The following is a 16,415-nucleotide window of genomic DNA, read 5'->3' on the forward strand; positions in this document are numbered from 1 at the left end:
ATTGTATTGGGGAACGTGTAGTCAAATTGCCTCGTGATAAAGTTACTTAATATAATTCCTCCCTCTATAGTTAAACTGCTAGCTCAATATTACACTTAGGTTCATTTACTTAATTTTGCTTTTGTTTTTAGAGATTGTACTTCTAATTGAATTTTCTTTTATAATTATATGTGACATTTACCTGATTCCAAAGTAAAAAACATAAAACAGATGGGCGCAGTGGCACATGCCTATAATCCCAGTGACTTGGGAGACTGAGGCTAGAGGATCCCAAATTCAAAAAGTTGGCCTCAGCAACTTAACCAGGCTCCAAGCAACTTAGTGAGACCCTGTCTCAAATTAAAAAAAAACCAAAAAACATAAAAAGGGCTGGGGATGTGGCTCAGTGGTCAAGCACCCCATGTTCAATCCCTGGAAACAACAGATAAACAAATAATCAAAACATAAACAAAAACCAAACATAAAACAAAGTAAATTCAGAACAATCTGATTTCACTTTCTATTTCCTCCACTCTTCTTATAGACAGCTATTTTAAAAAGGTTATCACTTTTTTGTCCACTTAAAATTACATATAAAATATTTATATTCATATCCCCCTCCTTAGTTAAAGGTAGCATACTGTACACATATTGTGCTACAATGTTTTATCACTTAGCAGCACATCCTAAGGATTACTCTGGAGCAGTTTCTAGAGATCAGCTTCATTCCATTTGTAGCTGCATAGCATTACATGATATGGAAATATTATAGTTTAGTCAGCTGGTCCCTGTTGTGAGGGATATTTGATTATTTCGGACTTTTACAAAGAGTACTACAGTGAATAGCCTTGTGCATATTTGTTTTGTTTTACCAAGATTAGAATTCTAATAATATTATTGGGTCAAGGGTAAGTGTAGATGTGTTTTTTATTTCTTGATATTGCCAAATTCCCTTTCATAGGACTTTTGCTATTTTGCCTTCCTACTTGTATATAGTGTCTATTTCTTCATAGCCTCAAACTTTTAGATTTGTGCCAATCTGATAGATATGAAATGATATTTCAGTATAGTTTTAATTTGCGTATTTTAAATTATCAATGTGGTTAGTATCTTTCCATTTGTTTAACTTAGTATGTCTCATCATCCTATATTGAATTAAAAACCTGAGTCTTTTTAAAAAATATAAAATTTTTTAGTTGTAGATGAACACAAGACTTTTATTTATTTTTATGTGGTGCTGAGGATGGAACCCAGTGCCTCACACATACTAGGCAGGCACTCTACCCCTGAGCTACAACCCCTGAAAACTTAAGTGTTAGTGGGTTAAGAGCCATTTGCATTTCTCTTTTTGTGGACATTTCGTATTTCTTGTTTATTTTTCTATAGGGTTGTTGGTCAGTGTCTTCTCTACTTTAAGAATCTATATATTAGGAATTTAATCTTTATTCTTTCCTAGTTTATAATTTTTCTTTTAACTATTTTTTTTTCTCATACTAAAGTTTTTTTATTTTTATATGGTTAAATTTGTCAGTTTTTTAAAAAAATTCTGAAGTTTGTACCTTTTTTGTTTTGTGATACTGGGGGTTGAACCCAGGGCCTTGCACATGCTAGACAGTCTACACTTCGGCTAATGTAGCCTTTATTTGAAGAGACTTAAATCGTGACATGTGGGGAAGAGATGGGGAACGCCTGAGGGGGCAAGGGCAGAGACAGAACGGCCAGTGCGAAGGTGAATGCAATAGTTCTGCTTTGGTAGCTGTAGAAGTGGCTCTGTCTTTTGAAGAATCTGCTGATGGGTAGGATGTGGGCTACGAGAAAGAAGGCAGAACAACTCCCATGTTTTTGGCCTAACAGGATTGAATTGCCCTTAACTGAGAAAGGGAAGATTGTGGGAGGGATAGGTTTGGAAGAAGATTGAAAGTTTGGTTATGGACATGTAAAGTTGAGATTCCTAGTGGACATTCAAGTGGAGGTGTCAAGGAGAAAGCTGCATATGTGAGTGTGTAATTTTAGGGAGTATATAGGGCCAGAAATAATCATTTGTGAAGTCACCAGCATGTAAAGACTATTTAGTTAGGTTTATTATTTATTTCCTTTTTTAAGGTATGCTTTACATATGTGCTTTACATATGTGTACAGATATTAAATACATAGTTCAATGACTGTTAACAAACATGTACACCTATGTGAGTAGCATCCAATCAGTATAGAGCAATTCTGTTGTCTCACAAAGTTCCCTGGTGCCCTTTTATAATCTGTATTCCCCAGAGGCAACCATTATTCTAATTTACATTACTACAATTTAGTTTCCCTCTTGTATATGGTATTTAAAAACACAAGGTTGGAGAAGAAGATCACTTTGGTTGTGAATGTAGAGAGAAGAGACCAGGCATGAGCCCTGGAGAATGGGAGGAGCAGCCTGAGAAAGCCATTTGGAGTCCTGGGAAGCAAGTGAGAAAAGGGTTTAAAAAGGAAGGAGTGGGGAACAGCGACAAATGCTGCCAAGAGATCTGGTGAGATGGGGAATAAAAATTGACTGATAGATTTCGCAACAAGGGGATTATTGGTGACCTCCATGAAAGCTGCTGTGGTGGAGTGGCATGGCCTGAACACCTGAGTGGAGTGGATCGAGTGAATGGGCTGAAAGGGACTGTGTAGCAGGAATATAGACCGCTGCTGTGAGAAAAAGAGAGTATTAACCGGAAGTGGGGGAGCTGGGGATGGAGGAGGGTGTTTTTGTGTTTGTGGTGCTGGGAATTGAATGCAGGGCCTGGCTCATGCTAGGCAAGTGCTCTACCCCTGAGCTGCACGCCCGCCAGGATTTGTTTTTTCATGAGCAGCAGTGCTTCCAGTATTTTTGTGTGCTCATGTGACTAAACCAGTAAGAGGACAAATTGACAGTGGAATAGAGATAGGAGAGAATTGCTGGAGTGATGTCTTTGGGTTGGCGGAAGTGTCCTGGGGAGGGCCTGGCTTGAGAGAGAGGCATAAGCAGTTCGCCCGTGGTAATAGTGGCAGAGGCAGAAGGAGGCCAGGTGGTAGCAAGCAAAAGTTCTCTGTGGCTATTTGCAAGGGAGAAAGGGGGAGGCTGTGTCGGAGGCTGCGGAGAGCAGTCCCTCTGATTTAGTCTGAGAATGGAAGAGTTTGTATAGCATCACCTTACATCTAACCCGCTCCTGACAAAGGTTGTGTCCCTTCCCTAAGTTCCTTATGTTTTCTGTTCCTCAGTTTCCTCATGGAGCCAGTATCCTTGGTTCTGTGAGCACGAAGGTGAGACCACACATATCATTGTTCCTGCCCATTGTAGGTGTAATAATAAATAATAAAAGATCATTTTTGTTTTCTCAAGTGTAGGTGTAAATTGTTATTAGTCGACAGGTAGAGAAGTACTTCCAATATTTAAAATATCACTTTACTTATGATCTAAAACCTTTTCAGTATGTATTTAATGTACTAATTGTGCTTATATATTCAGAATTTGAAATTGAATCATATTTTTAAAAAGATTTATAGTAGTCCCTCCTTATCCAGTTTTGCTTTCCATGGCTTCAGTTACCAGTGGTAACCTTGGTCTGAAAATATTAAATGGAAAATTCTAGAAATAATTCACATTTTAAATAATTTATTAAAGGACATTGTTAAAGTTGTTTTATCATTAGTTAATTGTGGTTAGTCCTACCATGCCTAATTTATAAATTAAACTTTATCAGAGATATGTGTTTATGGGGAAAAACATAGTACAGTTATATGTTGCTTAACTGTCTGAGGTATATTCTGAGAGAGTTGTTGTTAGACCATTTTGTTCTTGGGTGAACATTATAGAATGTAGTTACCTAAACTAAGATGGCTATGTTGCTAGGTGATACAGTCTTATGGAACCATCATTGTACATGTTGTTGACTGGAAATGTTATGTGGTGCATGATTTTTGATAGGGTCTGGTACTATATGTACCTTAGTAAGTTCAGGTATCCACTGAGGGTCTTGAAATGTTTCTTCTATATAAACATTTTCTTCTGATTTGTTGCTTATATCTATAGTGAGTCATTTGGTAAATTTTCCTCAACCATCTGTTAAAAGGGTAGATTAGTTACATATTTTAAAAAGTTTTGACTATTTCAGAGTTGTGTTGATCTCTCTTGCTTTACTTTGATTATGCTCAAGAGTGGAATATGGTTGAACCTGTTCATTGCAGATTTGAAGATCTCAGATTGCTTTATTGAAAAAAAGTATCCAGGAGCCGTGGCACAGGCCTTTAATCCCAGCAATTCAGGAGACTGTGCCAGAGGATCTCACGTTCAAGACCAGTCTTGACAACTTATAAGACCCAGTCTCAAAACAGAAAGGAATGAGGTTGTAGCTTAGTGGTAAAGTGCCCCTAGGTTCAATTCCCAGTACTGTAATAATTAATTAATTAATTGATAAAGTTTAAGTATTGACAGTTTCTAATATAGACAAAATGTGAAAGTACAACAATCTCCATGTGCTTGCTAACTACCACCTTGATCAGTATTCAGATTACCTCAGAAAATTAAATGATGCTAGAGTAGATACAGAAGTGACTAGTCTTGATTCACTAATGAATAAGAGCTGAAAATTCTGATTTAATAATAATTTCTTCAATCATTATTCTTTCATTCATGCAACAAAATTTATTGAGGGTATGCTTTGTTTTGTAGTGCTTAGTTGATACAGAGCTTCAGTTGAATGCAAATCCCAGCTCTTCTACTTACTAGCTGTGTGGCCGACGGCTCATCAGAGTATTCTAAGCTTGTCTCCACTTTGACAAAATTGACATAGTGTAAGGATCTACTTCATGGGCTTGTTATGAGAATTAATGAGATACATTGGCTTGCACAATAAATGCTAATTGCAAATATCCTTTCTCTCTTTTCTTCATTTTTGTCAGCCAAATTTTGTGCTGGGTGTCATTTTAAGGGTTAAGATGTGGATCTTACCTTGAAGAACTAGAATTCTAAGATCACATAGCATTAGAGCCAGGAGAGATCTTCAGGATTATCTAGTTTGACAAACCTGGAGACGTTTAGTGAATTGTCCAGATCATATAGTTTCCTCTTGGTGGTAAAACCAGAACAAAGCTGTGTCCTAGCTGTGAGTGCTTTCTTATGTAATGACTGTTCTCTTGCTTTGTCTGACTCAACCCTCTTCCTTAAACCCTAGGCCTTCTAAATTGATAGTCCTGGCCTGCATGTTTTCAGTGTTCTGTCTTTTCTGTGTCTAAACTTGGAAGTATATGTGAGGCTGTCTGCATACATCAGACCAGAACGTGAGATTCTAAGGAAGACTTTGTAGGGAAGATGGACAAGCTGTTTCTCTGTGTGTAATCAAAAGGATGTTTTTATCTTTCTCTTGTATCACAGCCCAGGAATTAAAGTCACTGTTTGAAAAAAAATCACTCAAAGAGAAGCCTCCAAGTTCTGGAAAGCAGTCCATATTATCTGTACGCCTGGAGCAATGTCCTTTGCAGCTGAATAATCCCTTTAATGAATATTCCAAATTTGACGGCAAGGTAAGCAAAACAATTTTTGTCCCTTTAAATATAGAAGTACAACCTGAAATGCCATTTGCTCAGGAGGCTAAGACAGGAGGATCTCAAATTCAAAGCCAGCTTCAACTAAAACAAGGCACTAAGCAACTCAGTGAGACCCTGCCTCTAAATAAAATCAAAATAGGACTGGGAATATGGCTGAGTGGTCAGGTGCCCCTGAGTTCAATCCCTGGTTCCCCCCACCCACTACCTCCACCCTCTGCAAAAAAAAAAAAAAAAAAAAAAAAAAAAAAATAGAAGTACAATTGATCATAGGTATAGAAAGGTTAGAGTTTGGACTTAATGTTGATTCCATAGTAATGTGTTTGGGAGGATTAAAACATAATGGTCCTGAGATTCTCTGTCTATATACATATAGATGTCTCAGGACTGTTTTAATCTTCCTCAGTACATACACATATATTTTATCTTTTTTTTTTTGGTACTGGGAATTGAAGTCCTATACGCTTGACCACTGAACCACATCCCCAGCCCTGATTTTTGTATTTCATTTAGACACAGGATCTCACTGAGTTTCTTCACCTCATTTTTGCTGAGACTGGCTTTGAACTCGAGATCTTCCTTCCTCTGCCTCCCGAGCTGCTGGGATTATAGGTGTGCACCACCGCACCCGGCTCATATTTTTTCTTTTCTTTTTGGTACCGATGGTTTAACCCAGGGGTGATGTACCATTAATTAACATCCTTAGCCGCCCCCCACCTTTTTTTTTTTTTTTTTTTTTTTGAGACAGTGTCTTGCTTAGTTCAGGTTCCAGGCTGACCTCAAACTTGCAATCTTCTTGCCCCCGCCTCCCTAGTCGCTGTGATTACAGGTGTGCACCACTGTACTTGGCTTATATATTTCATTTTCTTTCTTTTTTTGTAATACTGAAATAGTGATAGAGGGATGCTCTACCACTGAGCTACATCCCCAGCTTTTTTTTTTTCTTTGAGACATTGAGATAGGGGCTCACTAAGTTTCTGAGGTTGACCTCAAACTTGTAATCCTCCTGGCTCAGCTTCCCAGATTGCTAGGATTACAGATATGCAGCGCCATGCCGGGCACACATACATATTTTAGAGAGGGAGGAATATGTGTGTGCCTGTGTGCGTGTGTGTATAACTTTGTTTTATCTCCTAAGTATACTTGAGGGTTTGGGCTAGTTGGATCGAAATTAATCAAGGTCGCCAATTGTATTTGGGAGCCTTGAAAGTGGTTCTGGGAGGCAATTTGCATTGTTTTGTCTGATTCTTCATTATGCAGAAATTGTTGAAGTTTGAGCTTCCTTTCAAAATTCTAGGCTATTGCTTTGCATTTCAGTATTTCACAGAGTGAGGGTCCTGTTTGGCACCTGCTATGGAGGATGACTTTATTTTTTCTGGGTTCATTCTATCAGATTGCTGTTAAAAAATAACGTTATTTTCGTTTTTGAAAAATGGCCACTTTTTCAGGAGGACCCTGGTTCCATGTGCTGTACCCCGCTCTCTCCCTATGCATTCCCTGCTATCCTGTACCCTGTGCTGAACTGAGTGGGACCTTTTTCAGGAGACAGTAGCAGTTGAATTTTAAATTTATTGCCCTTCTATTTGCTGCCCGGCAGTAGTGGGGGGTGGGTGCCTGAATGATAGCTTGTTGCCTGGAGGGGTTGTGTACAATTTGTCTTTTTTAAACACCATTGCAATTAATAAACATACATTTTTGCTTACGTTTACATTTTTCTTATTCACAAGCTAGTTCTGTTGGTAATCATGTTTGAGCAGAGAGGTTTTCTCTTGGAAACATTTTACCTCAGACACTTCAGCCTGTTTCTTTAGGTTGAAGTAAGCATGCATGGTTGCCAGCTGGTGAAATGGTTACCTTGGTAGGGGAGGAGCAAGACCTAGAAACAAAACATATAAATACCATAAAGATTAGGCGATTCCTCCGGAAAACATCTGAAAGTACTTTTAGTCAGTTGTAGGTAGTATTGCTGTGAAGCTTCTTCTTTGCCTGCCTGTGCTTCCTTCTGTCCTATGGAATGTGGGGAAGAGAAGGAGTGACCCCCAATGATGAGAATGTCAGCCTTAGGAAATGTCGAGTTGAGCTGCACAGGATTTAAAAAATATATATATGATTATTATAGTTCATTCATTCAGATATGTGAGAAGTTGTTTGTTGGGATTAGGAGAAGCTACTGGAATTTATTTCCTTCCATTGCCTGATACCATCTCATTGTTGAAGGATGTAATTGCTAGAATTATTAATGTGTGATAATGCTTTCATACCAAGAAAATAGCATAGACCTTTAAAAATATTACATTCTAGCCAGGCGTGGTAGCATATGCCTCTAATCCCAGCAACTCGGGAGGCTGAGGCAGGAGGATCATGAGTTCAAAGCCAACCTCAGCAATTTAGCGAGGCCCTAAGCAACTCAGTGAGACCCTGTCTCTAAATAAAATATAGAAAAGGGCTGGGGATGTGGCTCAGTGGTTGAGTGCCCCTGAGTTCAATCCCTGGTATCAAAAAAAAAAAAAAAAAAAAAAAAAAAAAAAAAAAATTACATTCTAGAATTAAGAAAGAAAGAAAGAAAAAAAATATATATATTTCAGTTGTTGATGGACCTTTATTTTGTTCATTTATTTATATGCAGTGCTGAGAGTGGAACCCAATGTCCCATATATGCTAGGCGAGTGTTCTACTACTGAGCCACAATTCCAGCCCTCTAAAATTTTTCTTATACCATTAGACTTTATTATTTTATTGAGTTTGGATTCATGAGAGGTTTTTAACTTTATTTGGTGGTATCCCATGTCTAACTTTTGAAGTACCAGGAAGAAATTTTTTAAAAAATGAAGCCATGGGACTGGGCCTGGGGCTTAGCAGTGGAGCTCTTGCCTCCCATGTGTGAGGCACTGGGTTTGATCCTCAGCACCACATAAAAATAAATAAATAAAATAAAGGCATTGTATCCATCTAAAATAAAAATATTTAAAAAAATGAAGCCATTTCCTCAATCACAAAGGAATTATTTTTGTTAGATGTGTGTTTGCACTTAAGATTCTGCCTTTGTCATAGTAGGCCTTTTTGTAATCTACAAAGGATGTGAGCTCGGAGCAGTCACTATTACACATTGATTAAGAAAGATTTATATATTGATAAGTCTATCTTGTGATGTGATGCTATTTTATTATTATCTTACATATTACAAGTTGCTAAAATACAATTAAACCCTTGTTCTCATCTATTATTTAATATCGATGCATTTGGCAGATATGTAATGAAAGTGGCTAATATTTGAAGGATATTATACTGTACATATTAAATTAGTCTTTCTTTATCTTTGTGAAATGCATCAATATGATATTCAATGACATCTCAATGATTAATAGAGAATTATACTTGAGTCAAGCCTTTTTGTAACCTAGAAATTAAGATGACTATTCAAATAACACCTCAAAATGATCAAATTAGCATTTTGTGATTGCATAATAATGGGATTGTAGTAGTTATAACAGCACCATGACTGCCTCTAGAGTTAAGATCATGTCAACCCCTTGATAATAAAGCCTTTTCCGTGTGAGTCGACTTTAATAATTTCCAGATTGATTCTTCCCATAAATCATCTGACGTTTAGCACTAAATTTTTGTTACTGTTGTAACTTAAAATTATTTTATTTTTATTCAGCTCATATTTAAGAAATGAAATGAGTGTCTTGTTTTAATGATTCACCACTTGTCATTAGAACTCTATTCTTTTTCTCTCAAATGTAAGGGTTTTCCATGTATTTTGATGCATATACACACACACACACACACACACACACACACACACATACATACATGCATACATATGCATTAAATTTTTTTTCCTGCAAAGATTTGTTAAAGCCACTAAAATATGTAGTTTTTTACCCTACAAATATTCACACTGCTTTTCTTGGGAATAATACCGGCCTTATTTACATAATTAACTGAGTTGCCTAGGTCTCTTGGGTAAATAGTACATAATTGGGGAGAGAAGGGAACTGGGAAGAGTTTGGGGTCTAATTAAATATGCTAAAAAACTACTTAATTATGTATTTCCTCAAGAGACTAGCTGCTGTGAAATCCTTAAAACTAAGCTATCGTTAGATTTGAAAAAAGGATTTTGTTTTTGGTATGGTTTTACAATTGTAGTTAAAACAGCCACATCTAGTGTCCTTAACAGTTTGTACAAACTGGATTGTTGGTTTTAATGAGTCTAAGGGTATGCAACTCTCTCAACTTTTGTGCCAGATTAAAATAATTTTTTGTGCTATATTCAAGTAATTTTTGGTTTCTGTAGCTGGTTAATAATTTATAATTTTTTTGTGGTTGGTTATTATGTTTCTGTTATTTCTTTGGCAAAATGATGATGCTGCCTGTGATTTATTCTAGATTTTTGGATTAAGTCATTTACTGAACGTTTGAAAGAAGTCCCAGGCCTACTGCAAGGGATGCTTGGGTCAGATGAGGCAAAGGAGGCTTTCAGGCATCTGCCTGAATTCTTTGGCACAGTTCAGAACCTCCGAATAGCTTCATTAACAAAACAAAACCTCTATTCTAGAGGTTGAGACAATCAGAAAACTTACTGCCCCAGTCTTTCTGATTTCACCCCAAGTGGGAAATCATGGTCAGCTTGGGAATTGCTCTGAGGAGATGAGGGAGTGGCTGGGCTGACCGCAGTAAACTCGCAGCTCTGGCCCTAAGCCACCAGGGCGTGGGGATTGTTGCTGTTCCTCCACCTCTTTCAAGTATTTCACTTTGAAGAGGTGACTCTAACTCTTGCCCTTCCAAGCAGTAGCTCCTGTTTGAGAAGCTTTTGCTAGCAGAGCATCACTTCTGGTCAGTTTGCAAATATTGTTATCAGCATTAGATCATGAGAAGTTCAAGTATCCATTTCCTGTCTGTACACTTACTTAGAGATGGTACAGATTAGAAGTTGTATCATCTCAGTCAGTGTTTTTCCTCCTATTGACCTGTTTCTTTACCTCTGTGAAGAGATGACCGCACTAAGCAGATGAGACTGTCAAATAGTGTAATGCTAGAATAAAGTGACTCAGCAGTGAGACGTGGTGTAATTTAATAGTGTAGTTAACAAGATGACTTACTCTAAGACCTCAGTTTGCATTCTGAAGATACCACTTTTGGTGAACCCGTAGGCTAGTTACTTAATCTCATGAAGCTTAGTGGGGTTTTGCGACACATTACCCCAAAATATGGCACTTTGGGTTATTGACTATTATAAACTGAAGGAATTTTAAAAATGGCAGGAAGGGCTCTTTGACCTTCCCTGCCCTTCTCCCCTGAAGCAGGTCACCAGATCCTGTTTTCCTGTGCCTGAGGAAAGGAGACTCCTTATCTCTGAAGGTGGAGGATGCAGAGAGGAATCTGAAAGAACAGGCGTAGCTCAGTTTCCCCCTGTTGACTGCAGTTGTCTCATGCCTTTTGTTGTATTTTCCAACGACTTTTTACTTTCCATCATACCTCGGATAAAAATGCTCAGGTTAAGTATTCCTTGGGGTCTTCATTTCATTGTGAAGGCTCCATATTATGTAAAATTTATATTGAATAAATTTGGGTACTTTTGTCTTATTAATCTGTTTCTTGTTACAAAGGACTAAGCCAAGAACTTAGCGGGATAGAAGGAAAAGATATTTTTCCTCCATTACCAACTGTAGTCCTCACAGCAGAACGAAAGGATGATGGTGTATCTTCCTCCTGAGGACCAAATGCCGTGAGGCCTCTGTAGCAGGACGTGCAGCTCACAGGAGGCACTCATAAATACCCTGGTGATGCTTCTGTCTCTTCAGGGGAGGCAGCCATGTGCTTCTTTATGTTTTTGAGAGGCTATGGTGAGAGGAACCTGCTCTTAAACAAGTAGTTTAGAATAGTGTCCCATAGCATAGAATAGAGCACAAGAAGCTCAGGAGTCCAGTAACATTTTGACAAGTAATTACTTTTATTTTTTTTTATTCGGCAGTGGCTATTTTTTAAACATAGCTGAGAAAATAGTTGCTTGGCAATTAATAATAAAATTTAAATATCTTACCTACTTGACTAAGCTAAATACAAGGGAAACTACTTTATAAGGGGAATGTTTGCCTTGACAAGTGCTTTAAAAAGCAGAACCAGTTCTGGTTCATAGACAACTGTGACTTTGATTGTGTTAACTTGTTAGAAAGTAACCACTTCTCTGTTAGAAACTGTTTTAACAGGGAAACTGCAGAGAGCATGGGGGAAGGGATAATTCATGAGTGCTAATTGCTTGGCTGTTAATTTTCATAAGTGTTGATAGAAGCAGTTCCTTAAATTAAACTTTGTTTAAAATGTATCAGGGGAAATATTCCACAATGTCGAGCCTGAAGTGAAAATTAATATGAATGCTGTGGCAATTAACACATACTGGTTAATAGCTTTTAGCAGCATTTTGGGATGATAGTCCTTAAATACATTTTTGCATGCTGCTCTTGTTTCAGCATTGTTCCAGTCTGTGTCTGGATAATTATGAACAAATGTTTTCTATAATCATTGACATTAAATAGCTCTCTTCAAAGAAGTTCCTTAAAACTTTGCAGAAAAGCGTAAGGCCACTAAGAAATGTTAGAAACTTAGAAAAGGTCAGTGAATTGAAACCACGTTAAAAAAAAAATTACTCAGAGGAGAATGCTCCTTATCTGAACTTGAAAAATTTGCTGTGATCATGGGAATGGTTCCTTCTAATATATTAAGCTACTTTCACTTCAGAATCTTTTTTCCAAAAAATTATAGCCTGGGCTTTTTCGTATTGGCTGTGTTTCTCTCTGACACCTTTGCTTATTGCGGCTGAGCTGGGCAGTGGCCTTGAGCCTAAGGGCCTTCTGGCCTTTCTTCCCAGCCTGCCCAGCTGTCATGCTCTTCTCTCTCACTCCCAGGAAACATGACTGAGCATGAAGTTGGCTACATAAGACTCAGTTTTGGCTCTGGGATTGTTGGTCATTGGTAGAGCTCTTGCCTAGCACATGTGAGGCACTGGGTTCGATCCTCAGCACCACAAAACATAAATAAATAAAATAAAGATATTGTTTCCATCTACAACTTAAAAAATAAAAAAGACTCAGATTTAGCTGGGTGTGTTAGTGAATGCTTATAATTCCAGTGGCTTGGGAAACAGACAAGAGGATTGCAAGTTCAAAGCAAACCTCAGCATCTTAGCAAGACACTATCTCAAAAAATAAAAAGGGCAGGGGAATGTAACTCAATGGTTAAGTGCCTCTGGATTCACTCCCTGGTACCAAAAAAAAAAAAAAAAAAAAAAAAAAAAAAAGACTTAGTTTTACCCCACCCCCACACCGTAAGGAGTTCATAATTAGTGCCCTGTAAGAGACACATCCATGGTGACTGTGTGTTTTGAATTGTGAGCTGTTTCTTTCTTCCACTGACTTTTTAAAAAGGTACTTTCATACCTTTTTAAATAAAGAAGAGTGAAGTACCAACATTAGCTTTGCAGTTAATATCTTGGCTACTTATCCATAACTATGATTTGCTAGTTTTCCTTTTCATAAGCCAGTTTTCTTTATTCCTAAAAGAAGATATTAGCTATTCACTACCTTTTTACGCATCATATAAAAGGGGAATTGTATACTAATGGAAGGATCAAATTCACTAAATATATCTTTTAATGAGATTATTTGCCCTTTTTTTCATATTCTGCTCTTCCTGTTACTTGACATTATACTGAAAATTCCCAGGGAAGACCTTGAGATTTCTGTCTGTATTCAAAGTGAGTAAAATAGAATTCTTACAACAAAAGAAAATGATTTAGCATCCTACTTTGATGTTCAGTACTCCATGCTGAATTATTCTTGTTATTTTTTTGTCCCCCCTTTCTTTTTTGTGCTGGGGACGCAGGGCCTCATGTGTTCTAAGCACTGTACCACTGAGCTACACCCCTGTTCAGTGCTGAATTCTTAAAGCTAGCTTGTTTAACTCTGAACTTTCTGTTTAGTTGCCATTTCCATAGTTTGTTTTGAGCCCTACCAGTTTTTGGTGGCTTCTTTTGGTCATGAACCATCTTCCAGAAATTTTCATTAGAAGTAGAATTCACTGTTGATTTAAAGGTTTTTTGAATATGGCAGAATTTTGCTGTAGAGAAGCAAATGTTAGGCTGGATTAAAATTCTAACTTTGCTGTTTTCTTATTTCGTGATATTAGTCAAATAACTTTGCCTCTTTGAGCCTATTTTTATGTGTATAAAATGAGATTAATGATACCTTAACATGTTTTGAGGAGCCAGGCACAATGTCATGTATACGTAATTCCAGCTACTCTGAAGGCTGAAGAGGAGAATCATGAGCTTGAGCCTAGCCTTGGCAATTTAGCAAGATCCTATCTCAAAAAAAAAAAAGGGATGTTGTGAGAATTTAATGAAGATGAGAAAGGCATATATTGCAAAATGCTGAGCACATGACCAGAGCTGAGAGACTATTAGTTTCCCTCTTTTTACCACATTGCCAGCTGCTTAATTCATATTTAGTGAGGGCCTCCTGTGTATCAGGTACTATATATTAAGTTCTGGATGCAGTGATAAGCAAATACAGAACTGGTTTTTGACCTCATGGAAAGCTTCTAACCTCATGGAACTTCTTCCCTTGGTGGAAAATAAAAATGGAATATGGTCACCAAGTGAAATACCAAATTCGAGTCATAATACAGCTGTACAGCTACAGCAAAGCACAGGAGAGGTACTTGGTACCTCGAGAGCATATTGTAGGAGCCTCTGTCCTCTTTTGGGGTGCTCAGGCTTGTATTCCTGTAAAGATGACTCTTGACCTGAAAACTCAAGGATGAATAAGAGTTGGCTAAGTGAAGGGTGAAGAGAAATGATGTACAGAGGGCCTGAAGCAAGGGCAGCTTGACAGTTTCGAGGAATGGAAAGAAGGCTGTGTGACTTGTGCCCCAGTGGTAGAGTAGATAATGGTGAAGTTCCAGGACCTGACCAGTATGGCTGAGAGAAGTGTTCTTAACCTCAGAACATTGAGAAGTCCTGAACAAATTCAACTGGAGAGGTGAGGTTAACAGATTTGTTTGTGTGTGCGTTTTATGGTGCTAGGAATGGAAGCCAGGGCCTCGAGTGCACTAGGCCAGTGGAGCAGCCTCTCAGATTTGTGTTTTGTAAGGCTCACTGGGGCTGCGCTGAACAGAGTACTCTTGAGAAGGGTTTGCGAGGATAGCGAGACCAAGAAACCTTTCACAAAGATCTGAGTATGAGAGAGCAGTAACTTGGTCTTGCTTGTTAGTGATGGAAATGGGTGGGTGGATGAATTCAAGAGACACTTAGTAGGCAAAAGTGGTAGGGTTTGATAATTTGTATGTAGGGAAATGAGGTAGTGGTTGCTAGGATGATTTCCTGGTCAAATTCTAGCTTGCAGCCCTGGATGGATGATTCTGTACCATTCCTGTGTTAGGAAGCACTGAAAGAGGACCAGCAACGAGGTGAACACTGTGGGCTGGTTTGGGTCTGTTGACTGCAGATCACAGGCTGTTACCATGTCACTGAAGACACTGTACGTTTTCTTGTTTGATTTGTATTTGGGGAATGTGAGGCAGTGTTCTCTGGGATGAGAGTGGGCTGGGAGCCCAGAGCCTCTTCTAGATGTGTTATCTCTTCTGTGATAATGGGACTGTGCTCTCAGATGCCCAGTCCAACTCACCAGGCCATTAAGAGGAGAAAATCAGAGTAATTTTAATTACTTTTTTTTTTTTGTTTTGATCTTTTCTTGAGACAGTAATTTTAAATGAGGCAGATTTCAAGTATCATTTAAGAAAATATATTTATTAAATTATTATTATTATTATCATTACTTTTTGTACTGGGAATTGAACCACCCTGGGGCACTTTTTCACTGCACCACATCCCCAACCCTTTTATTTTGAGATGGGGTCTTACCAAGTTGCTGGGGGCTTTGCTGAGTTGTTGAGGCTGACTAAACTTGTGATCCTCCTGCCTCAGCCTCCCGAGTTGCTGGGATTACAGGTGTGTGCCACCATGCCCAGCTTGTTGATTATAATTCTTAGTGGTTAGTGGCCTAAGAAGTAAAGCATATTTTTGTTATATGTCCATATTTTTGTTATAACAAGATTGCTGTTGTATCACTGCCTTCTCCTTAGCTAATTAATTACCAGGTTGGTCGAGGAAATCTGCTAGGAATGAACATCAAGCACTGAGGTTCTAGGAAAAGCCTTGGAGACAGCTTGTAGGGGTGTGGTGAGACCCCAGGAGGGCAGGGTCTTACGCTCTGCCTCATCCTGGGGTGCCTTACCCTGCATGATTTTCATTACAGAGATTTTCTTCTATGATTGAGGCCCTTGTTTTACTATCTTGAAGACCCCACTCTAGAGAAGGTAACAACCTAGGATCACCCAGCTGGACAAGAGAACCCAGGCATCTAATTTTAGAGATTTTAATTTTCATTAAAAAAATTTTTTTTGTGTGGTTATAGAGGGACAGAATGCCTTTATTTTATTTGTTTATTTTTATGTGGTGCTGAGGATCAAACCCAGTACTTCACACATGCTAGGCAAGTGCTCTGCCACTGAGCTACAACCCCAGCCCAATTTTCATTTTTTAATGACATTCCTATGCACAAAATAGAAACTTGATTTCCAGGACTGGAAGGCCATGTTGTAGAAGAAACACATACATGAGAGTTTGGCCTGATTGTGCCATTCTTTCCTTGGGAGTTGGGACATCTCATCATCCCATCTATGAACCTTGGTTTCTGCATATTTAGAATGAAGAATTTGGCTTTGGTTTTAAGGTTCCATAGTTTTGTGATCAGGTAGGTGATTGACAGCAGTGACAGATAGAAGGGTTATAGATGGGAATTTTGAACTCTTGAAGAATTAATCTT

At 38.2% G+C, this 16,415-nt stretch overlaps 1 protein-coding gene across 12 annotated transcripts in view; it reads left to right on the plus strand.

The window, feature by feature from the left end:
* The window catches only part of Mapkap1 (MAPK associated protein 1), a 227,227-nt gene that overhangs the window by 36,472 nt on the left and 174,340 nt on the right, over positions 1 to 16,415 (plus strand). For all 12 annotated transcript variants that reach the window (XR_007104884.1, XM_047523959.1, XM_047523962.1 and 9 more), the window contains one exon: positions 5,360 to 5,508. Coding sequence is in view for 11 of the 12 variants with exons in the window: in XM_047523959.1 (XP_047379915.1) it covers positions 5,360 to 5,508 (149 nt within the window). In the remaining variant the exon portion in view is untranslated. The remainder of the gene's footprint in view (positions 1 to 5,359; positions 5,509 to 16,415) is intronic.

The sequence above is a fragment of the Sciurus carolinensis genome, chromosome 14 (assembly GCF_902686445.1).
Source record: "Sciurus carolinensis chromosome 14, mSciCar1.2, whole genome shotgun sequence".
Classification (NCBI taxonomy): Eukaryota; Metazoa; Chordata; class Mammalia; order Rodentia; family Sciuridae; genus Sciurus; species Sciurus carolinensis.